General features: G+C 33.3%; 3 protein-coding genes and 1 non-coding gene across 4 annotated transcripts in view; 2 read left to right on the forward strand and 2 right to left on the reverse strand.

Annotated features, from left to right (window-relative positions):
- The window catches only part of LOC111688166, a 13,019-nt gene extending 11,667 nt beyond the window's left edge, over nucleotides 1-1,352 (forward strand). Inside the window, exons 4-5 of the mRNA XM_046953370.1 lie at nucleotides 477-931; nucleotides 999-1,352. Coding sequence (XP_046809326.1) covers nucleotides 477-931; nucleotides 999-1,320 — 777 coding nt within the window. The 3' untranslated portion in view covers nucleotides 1,321-1,352. The remainder of the gene's footprint in view (nucleotides 1-476; nucleotides 932-998) is intronic.
- A 404-nt stretch (nucleotides 1,353-1,756) lies between these two features.
- On the reverse strand, nucleotides 1,757-1,838 carry Trnas-uga. Its single transcript has one exon. It is a non-coding gene; the product is annotated as a tRNA-Ser (tRNA).
- Nucleotides 1,839-2,546: 708 nt separating this feature from the next.
- Nucleotides 2,547-3,993, forward strand: LOC111688170 (guanine nucleotide-binding protein subunit beta-like protein 1). Its single transcript, XM_023450647.2, has 2 exons — nucleotides 2,547-3,356; nucleotides 3,419-3,993. The coding sequence occupies exons 1-2, from the start codon at nucleotides 2,705-2,707 to the stop codon at nucleotides 3,736-3,738; spliced, it is 972 nt and encodes a 323-aa protein (XP_023306415.2). The 5' UTR covers nucleotides 2,547-2,704; the 3' UTR covers nucleotides 3,739-3,993.
- Nucleotides 3,994-6,724: 2,731 nt separating this feature from the next.
- The window catches only part of LOC111688163 (sine oculis-binding protein homolog A), a 20,265-nt gene continuing 17,388 nt past the window's right edge, over nucleotides 6,725-9,601 (reverse strand). Inside the window, exon 3 of the mRNA XM_046953371.1 lies at nucleotides 6,725-8,737. Within this exon, the coding sequence (XP_046809327.1) occupies nucleotides 6,759-8,737 (1,979 nt within the window). The 3' untranslated portion in view covers nucleotides 6,725-6,758. The remainder of the gene's footprint in view (nucleotides 8,738-9,601) is intronic.

Here is a 9,601-nt window from a genome sequence, read left to right on the forward strand (position 1 = left end):
TAGACTATAGACTAGACTATAGACTAGACTATAGACTATACTATAGACTAGACTATAGACTAGACTATAGACTAGACTATAGACTAGAGTATAGACTAGACTATAGACAAGACTATAGACTAGACTATAGACTAGACTATAGACAAGATTATAGACTAGGCTAAAGACTAGACCATAGACTAGACTATAGACTAGACTATAGACTAGACTATAGACAAGACTTTAGACTAGACTATAGACTAGACTAGTCTATAGACTAGACTATAGATTAGACTAAAGTCTAGACTATAGACATGACTATAGACTAGATTATAAACTGAACTATAGACTTGACTATAGACTTCACTAAAGACTTGACTATAAGCTAGGCTAAAGACTAGACTATAGAATAGATTAAAGACTTGACTATAAGCTAGACTAAAGACTAGACTATAGACAACACTATAGAACTCAATCGATAATACAACTTCTTTCGTTTCCTCGTAATACTTTTTAGATTCAAAAAACCCACCGGCAATCCATTGGTTTTAATGATGGCCTGGCTAATGGCCAAACAGAAGCATCTTAAGAAATATGCTGAAATCTATACAGAATTAGGTTTTGATGTCATGGTCGTACACATTACACCCTGGCAATTATTGTGGCCCGTCAAGGGTACACAAGTGGTGGCTGCCGAGACCCTCAAGTTTTTGGAAAGCAACAAATCATATGAACCCATTGTATTGCATGGATTTTCAGTGGGTGCCTATCAATTTGGTGAATTAATGTTACAAATGTCCAGAGATATGGATCGTTATTCACATATACTTAATCGTATTATATGTCAAGTATGGGATAGTGCCGCCGATATTACCGAAATACCGGTGGGTGTACCCAAATCGATATTTCCCAAAAATTTACGTATGCAAACGGCACTACGTAATTATACACTGTAAGTTGTGTTAAAGGGAAAATTGTAAAAATAAAGATTACTTACCTTTTATTTTGTTTCCTTTCAGCTACCATTTGAAAACATTCCACAATCAGGCCACCGTACATTATATGCGTTCGAGCCAAATGTTCCATTCTACACTCTGCAAAAAACCTGCCCTTTTCTTTGTCTCCGATAATGATCTAATCGGACCACCTTCCTCTAATCAAGCTGTACGTGAGAATTGGGAGAGAGCTGACATAAAAGTAACCTGGAAATGTTGGAAACATTCGTTACATGCCGGTCATTTAATGAAACATCGTGAAGAATATTTAGATTTATTATTTAAACATTTAGAAGAGTGTGGTGTCTTGGAGGCCATAGGTGTTAAGCAAAGAGCCAAATTGTAAATAATTATTACAAAACATATTTAACATTAAAACAAAAAAAACATAAAACGAAAGTTTAAAAATTATTTTATATTAATTTTTTTGTTTAAAAATTAACTTTATTGTTTTTTTTGTTTAAAAATTAACTTTATTGTTTATTGTGTGATTTAATTGGGATTTTTTTAAGTTTTTTTTTCGTGTGCGGCACTTGAATTGGTTTTTTTATATAAATTTGTTAAATTAAGTTATTTTGTGTTTATGTTGTTAATTTAAAAAGAACATAACTTGTAAAAGAAATTTTGAAAAAAATAAGAATTTATATATTTTTTAATAATGCACGCTCTTACTCATTAATAAATGTATTACGAAAATGTTTAAAAATAAAAAAATTAAACAAAAAATAACATGTTTCTTGATTATTTTTTAAGTAATAACGAATGAAAAAAAAAGTAACTCACGCTGCGGACAGGATTCGAACCTGTGCGGGTAGAACCCAATGGATTTCAAGTCCATCTCCTTAACCACTCGGACACCGCAGCTATATAAATGACAGTGACAAAGTCTGTATATAAATATTACACAAAAACAATGCTACCACACTTTATTTAATTACAATACACTTACATCAAATCTGGCATCATTATTAAAATACACAACAAAATACCGTTATACAGTTGCCACATCACATTATTTTATTAATTTCAGCGATTTTATTTCATTAAATCACAATGGTAGCTCTATTACGTATTATAAATGTCAGACATGGAAAGTTGTGTTTTAAGATTATTTGGTTCGTCTGTAAGTTTGTGGAAATTTTATCAAAAATTTTTGTGTTTTTCTTCATGCCTTAATAAAATTAATAAACAACAAACTTTTTTTGTTAGAAATTTAGCAGGGATAGTTAGAAATAAAGCAAATTTTTGAATTGAAGAAAAAACAAAACAATAGACTTCCCTGCATGTATGTAGAGATGATAGATTTCCGATAACAAGTTAGTTGTTTTAGAGATGACAGCAAATTTGTTTGCAATTTCCGAAATACTTTTTCTTTTAAATTTCAAATTGAATAAATTGGTGGATACAATTCCTCACAAGTTCCAATTTGATAATCCTAAAAATATGCTTTGTTTGCCTTTAACATTCTTCCCTACTAAATACTCCAACTGTGTGTGTGCGTGCAAATTGCAAAACAAAAACACCTAAAAAAAACACAGCTGTCATCTGTTTTTGTTCTCTCTCCTTTGATTTCATTATTTGTTTTTGTGCCGCTTTTGTTTTACTTGGCAAATTCCATGTTTTTCTTTTACTAAAATTGTGTATAGTTTTTTTTTAATTTTAATTAATTAGTGATATTTTGTTTAACAAACAGAAGAACCACAAAATCACCGCAAAACAACTGTTGAAAAATGGCTGTTTTACCACCGGATCCAGTTTTTACTTTAAGATGTCCCGAAATGGGTGCCGTCAATTCGCTGTGCTTTCACCAGAACGAACGTCTGTTGGCTGGCACTATTAAGGGTTCCGTTTTCCTGTGGGACTTGCAGACAAATCGTTCGCTTTTGCATTTCTCCATTGGTAAGGAGCCGATAACAACGCTTCATCACACGGACGATATGTTGATATCACAGGAGAAGGGTGGCTCGGTGACTTTGTGGTCTATAAATAATTCCGGCTATAAAAGGCATTTCACCATAAATGCCAATTATGTGGGCTATTGCCGCACTGCTTTGCATTCGATTTCGAATGCCAAAGATGATCATTTGTTATTTTATCCGTGTGAGGAGAATTCCATTGGAGTATTACATATAAATGATGTGGAAAATCCATCACAGATATTAGTACCTGACGATGCTCAGTTGCCCAAATTGGGTACATTGACCTGTTTCAAGCCCTTCGAAAGTGCTTCGCAACTGTTTGTTTTGGCCGGCTATGAGAGTGGTCATTTCTTAACTTGGGATCTTAGTTCGGGCATGGTGGTGGATGTCTTGCAATTAGATGCTGATCCCATGGCTTTGGACTATGATCCTCTAACTAATAGAGGCATTATAGGAGGACCTTGTAAATAGTTTTTATTTGAAATTTGTAATACCGAAAAAAACTTAATATTTTGTTAATTTCAGCTGATAAATTGACTGCCATTTCTTATCAAAGACAATCAATGCAACTTCAACGTTCCACTGACATATCATTGAAAAATTCCGGTATTAATTGTCTACGCATTAGATCGGATCAAAAAGTATTCGCTTCGGGCGGATGGGATGGTCGTGTACGGATCTTTTCCTGGAAGAGTCTTCGACCATTGGCCGTACTCACCGAACACAAGACGGGTGCCATAATGGATATTGTCTATTCTAGTGGACCGGTTGACATGTGGAAAGCTCCCATTATGGCGGTGGCTGGCATGGATAGCCAGATCTCTTTGTGGAATTTGTATAATTAAATTGAAAACAAACAAACAAAAACAGATAATAGTTGTATTTAAAACATATTTCTTTTTTATTATTATTATTTTTTCCTTACTATTTCTTTGTTCTTTCTTCCTTTTTTTTAAATTCAAACAAAATTGTATTGTAAAACGACTGACAAAAGATTATAAAGCTTTTTTGGCATTTTTTCTGCGTAAAGAAAATGCACTGAAATATTAAATGATATATTTAAAATAAAAAATAAGTAAAAAATCTCTAATTACAAGTAATGAATTGTTCTTGTTTTTTGAAATCAAAATTTTAAGACTAATTACCTAGGTTTAGTTTTGTTTCACTTCTATTACAGTTTAGTTCAGTTTCAGTTCAGCACTAGTTCAGTTTTAATTCAATTTCAGTTCATTGCTAATTCAAATCTTGTTTAGTTCCAGCTCAGTTCTAATCCAGTTCTGGTTCTATTTCAATTCTAGTTCATTTTTAGTTTAGACTATAGCCTGGGCTACAGACTAGATCAAAGATCAGAATGGATTATACACTAGACTATAGATTACTCTATATACTAAACTTTACACTAACTGCTGTATTCATAAAGATATTAAACGTTTAAGTTTATTAAGCACATTTTTCATACAAATACCTACAATAAAACTCCACTAACTTTATTAACCATTTATGATTATGGAACTATTTTACACGATTACAAACATAATCTTACCTGTTCCGATCAGTAGTTTTGAGATTTAAATGTACACAACACCGTAAAACATTATTTTAAATAAAATTTAGTATTTTAAACATTTAAATAAACACTTCATTTAAATTGTTTTTGCACAAACTGAAAACAAATTTTTGATTTTATTTTGTTTTTTTTTTCATGGTTGTAAAAATAAGTACTATTTACAAAAAAAAAAACAGGGATGTTTATACGTAATCACAATAAACATCCCTGTTTTTGTATTCTTAATTATTTCTGTTTTCGTTATTTGTTTTTATTTCAAAAAATATTCTATTGTAAAACAACTGGCAAAAGATTTTAAAGCTGACATTTTGGCAGATCAAAGAATATAATATATAGATAATAGTAAAGAATATAATATAGATAATATATATTCGACTAGTTAGTTAATTAGAGAGGAGAGACTTTTGGGTTACTATTTGCGATGAAGACACTACTACTTTTTTTTGCTGGGATATACTTCAAATTTAAAAAACATACATCTGGGCCTCTACCAGGCATGTTGAGTGTTTCTTAACTAGGGCCTCAAGCGGGATTCGAACCCACCACCTACGGTCTACCACTCTAGAACATCACATCACCATTAACTAACCGGACCGGAGTAGACTAAAGACCATTTGCCTTTCTTTGCAACTGTCGCAGTTGCAAAGAAAGGGAAAAGGAAGAAACGGTCTTCCATCTTCTCTGCGAATGTGTTGCTCTAACTGTTAATAGAAATCGTTTTCTAGGCAGTTGGATGAGATATCTGGAGTCAAGCTCAATGACATCCTGCAGTTTTTCACGGCTACAGGCTGGATCTAGAACCGTAGACTAGACTAAAGATTAACTCTAGACTATAGATCAGCCTATGGACAATTCTTCTATTTTTCATTCAATTACACTTTAGTTCAGTTCTTTTCCAATTCTAGTTTAGTTCTATTTAAGCACTTGTTTAGTTCAACTTCAGTTTTTGTTCAGTGCTAATTCCATTCTAGTTTGATTCTAGTTCAGTTCTAATTCCATTCAAGTTCACTTTTATTTTCACTATAGTAGATGTCAATTAACTGGACTATGGACTAAACCATAGATTTAACCCCAGACTGTAGACCAGAATATTGACTAAACTTCAGACTGGACTATTGACTAGACTTTAGACTAGACCAGACTATTGATTAGAATTTAGACTAGTCTAAAGACCAAGACTTTAGATACTTTGAATTACAGACAAGACTGTTACAGAAATCTGTCAGATCTAACTAGACCGTAGACTAGATTAAATCGCAGATTAAACTATATACTAAATTATAGATAAGACTCTGATTAACTCCAGACTAGTCTATAGACCAGACTATTGACTAAACTTCAGACTGGACTATTGACTAGACTTTAGACTAGACCAGACTATTGATTAGAATTTAGACTAGTCTAAAAACCAAGACTTTAGACTAGACTAAACTTTGAATTACAGACAAGACTGTTACTAAAATCTGTCAGATCTAACTAGACCGTAGACTAGATTAAATCGCAGATTAAACTATATACTAGATTATAGACAAGACTATGATTAACTCCAGACTATAGACCAGACTATTGACTAAACTTCAGACTGGACTATTGACTAGACTTTAGATTGGAATATAGACTAGACCAGACTATTGATTAGAATTTAGACTAGTCTAAAGACCAGACCATTGACTTGACTTTAGACTAGACTATACTTTGAAAAACACAACAGACGGTTACTAAAATCTGTCAGATTGTGTGTTATTTTCTGTCAAAAAAAAGAAAACAAAAAACTACTGTTGAATTTTTTTTTTCAATTTTATTTTTTTTTAATCGTTTTTAATTTATTATATTAAACCAATTAACAATTTTGTAATAAATTTATTTTTAAACTGATTTAAATAAATTAACATAGTTTTTGTTAGTATCAAAAAAATGAAGGAAGGAAATAAAAAGGATTTGTAAAAAATAAATATAAAATACATATTTATAAATAAAAATTTATAAAAATTACTATAGACTACTAAAAATTATTTAAATAATTAAAAATAATAGTTATATACTTAAAACAAATTGCACACTTTAAATTAAAATAGTATAAAAGAAATTGATAATGAAATTAATAAGAAAACATAACCTTAAAATGTAATACTATAATTTTCAAGTTATATGCTTTGTTTTTTCATTCTTTCTTTCATTCATTCTTACTTTCTTTTGTTTAGAGTTTTTCCAAGCACTTTAAGTGCTTTTCTTTTGTATTATTTATAATGTTTTGGGTTTTTTTGGGGGGGTTAAGGGTACTTAATGCTAAAATTAATTTTATTTTTTATTATTATTCGAATTATTAGTTTGACCTTTGTGGTTTGGCGTTTCGTTTTCAGTCGTTGTGTTTAATTCTTCTTCGTGCGGCGGTGGTGGCTCGTTTACTTCCTTGTTGCTGGTTGTTGTGCTGTTCAATTTTTGAAAATCACAATCGATTATACGTTTACGCTTGCGCAAAGGTCTTGAGCATTCGGATTCTTTGGTTTGTATAAGAGTACGTTTGGTTTGCAGTCGTGTTATTTTAAGTTTAGGTAATTTTTGATTTATTTCTCCTCCACCTCCTCCTGCAGACACTGTTACGCTACTGCTGCCACCACCTTGTAATTCACTAGAGTCTTCATTTGTATCTTGATTACTGGCTACAAAATCACTTTTTAATTTGCTTGTGCTGGTTCGGCTGCTGTCTGTGTTAGTTTGTGGCGCTTCTTCGCTGCTGATAACACATTGTAAATGTCTTGTAGGGGATGTTGTAACTTTGGTGTTTGTGTTTTTAGTTTCTTCAGAAGTTTGTTCCTCCTCTTTGGTGTCGTCGACTTCTTGTGAAGTTTTGGGAGAGTCTGTGTTTTTAAGTCTAACACTTTCTGGTTCCAATTCCTTGGTTTTGGTAAAATCTAAAGGTTCTTCAGCATCTCTGTTAGTTAAACATGTTTCACTACTCGCAGTTTCCTTTTCCTGTTTCATTTGTTGCTGCTCTTCATCGTATTTCTTGCGTTCTTCTGGTGTTAAGTGAGCTTTATAGAAATCCACTATGGGCAGGGGTACTGGTATGGGTATGGGCAGAGGTATTATTACCGGATAAGGTACCATAATTGTTACTGGCGGCGGAGTGCCTATTAGAGTATTTAAGGCTGTTAATTCAGTTGGCATTAATGCAGCGGCTGCATGTGGTGGTGGAGGAGGTGGTAAACCGCCAAAGTTACCCAAAAATCTAGGCAAGAAGCCGTTATTAGGATTAGGTATAAATGGAGGGCGTGGCGCAAAACCTTGGGCTGTTAAACCCAAGGTTTGTGCGTTTTGTGTTGCTTGATTGTTGGGTGTTGTGGCAAAAAATGCTGGCGGTATGGCTGTGGGTCCTCTATTGGGTGTGGGCGGTAGACTGTGAGGCGTGGTGGGCTGTGAGTTGTGTGCTTCATTTAAGGGTGATAATGGTGGCACATTCATGTGTAAATCTTGTACTCCCGAAGCAGCGAATTGTGTTAACGATTGTGAATTAGAGCGGCTGTTGTCGTTTAAGGATGACATTAAAGGTTTTGGTTTAATGCTGACTGGAGCCAAAGAAGGTGAACAATTCGATTTCGCTTCACTGTTTCTAGTATTTAAAACATCTTCTCTTACACATGATCTAACTGGTCGTTTTTTACGATTATGTTTGGGCGATTGCCGATTAGCTAGAATACTGGGTGATTTAGACATTAATTTCGACACAGGGGCGACTGAAATCAAAGGCTTGTGACTGTTATTGCCCGTCAGAGGCAATGAACTGTTGTTAAGGTTTAAACGTGGCAATGGACTGTTAGCACTTCTCTCGTTACAGAGATTAGCCTGTCCAGGTGGTCCTGGTGATATTGACACCGTGGATGCTGGCGAGGCCGAACGACTGCGACAATTTCTCAACCATAAATCGGGTGTTATAAGATTTGCTCCATTACTGGCCGCCTCCAGACCCTGTTCCTTTAAATGTGGATTCATATCCAAGTGGGCTTGGGTCTCTTTACAAAATATTTGCATTTTATATTGATTCAGACACTTGTCGGAACAGAATTGCAACTGGGAGGCACCATCTTGAAAATCCACATAACTAACGGCATGTCGTACATGTTTGCACCAATCACAGGTTTTGGCCTTTTTAAATGAAGCGCGTCTACTTTGAGTAAAACACGATTCTGAACAGTAGCGTGGACCATCGGAGGTTGTTAAGAATTCGGGGGCGTTTTCGGGAACGGGACGGCGACACCAACAGCAGTTTTGATAGTCAACTGAAATGAAAAAAAAACAAACAGAAAGAGTTAAAACTTCCGAGTTCTGAACTGATTACAAGTTTCAATTTAAACCAATTTTAGAAATCACAAAAACATAAATTTTTCCTGCAAATCTGCTAAAATTTTTATCAATAATACCTCTCGCATATATATACTATACATATATCTCTTACAATCTTCGCATTATATACATAACATTCCTGTCTGGCATCCCTTTCAATTCTTACCACAAAACATTACCCAAATAGTTATACTAACAACAACCAATTACTTCAGACAACTGAAATACGATTGATATTTCTCTAATGAGTGTTATTTGAGACATTGTGAAACTTGTACCTCATCCCCCAAAATCCAAAAAACATGCATATATGAAATTCACAAGCATCCATCCATACATAAATATGGATATTTGTAAGAAGATTCATACAAAATGCAATTAAAAACTTATATCCTTATATGGTTTTAATTTAAATATCCTTCATAAGTGCTGTCCATTGTCTGCTTACAAATAATTTGGTAAAAGAAAATGGATATTTCTATTAATAACCAACATTTGATTATCGAATCAAACTTATTATCCTTAATATGAAGTAAAAATTGTACAGATATTAGTTACACTGAAAATTTTTTAAAAATAAGTTCTACTTCTACAGTTCTAGTTATGTCCAGAAGTTCTAGTTCAGTACTAGTTCAGTAATCGTTCAGTTTTAGTTCAGTTCTAGTTCAGTTCTAGTGCAGTTCTAGTTCAGTTCTAGTCTATAGTCTAGTCTATAATCTAGTCTATAGTCTAGTCTATAGTCTAGCCTATAGTCTAGTCTATAGTCTAGTCTATAGTCTAGCCTATAGTCTAGTCTATAG

This window comes from Lucilia cuprina, chromosome 6, assembly GCF_022045245.1.
Source record: "Lucilia cuprina isolate Lc7/37 chromosome 6, ASM2204524v1, whole genome shotgun sequence".
Lineage (NCBI taxonomy): Eukaryota > Metazoa > Arthropoda > Insecta > Diptera > Calliphoridae > Lucilia > Lucilia cuprina.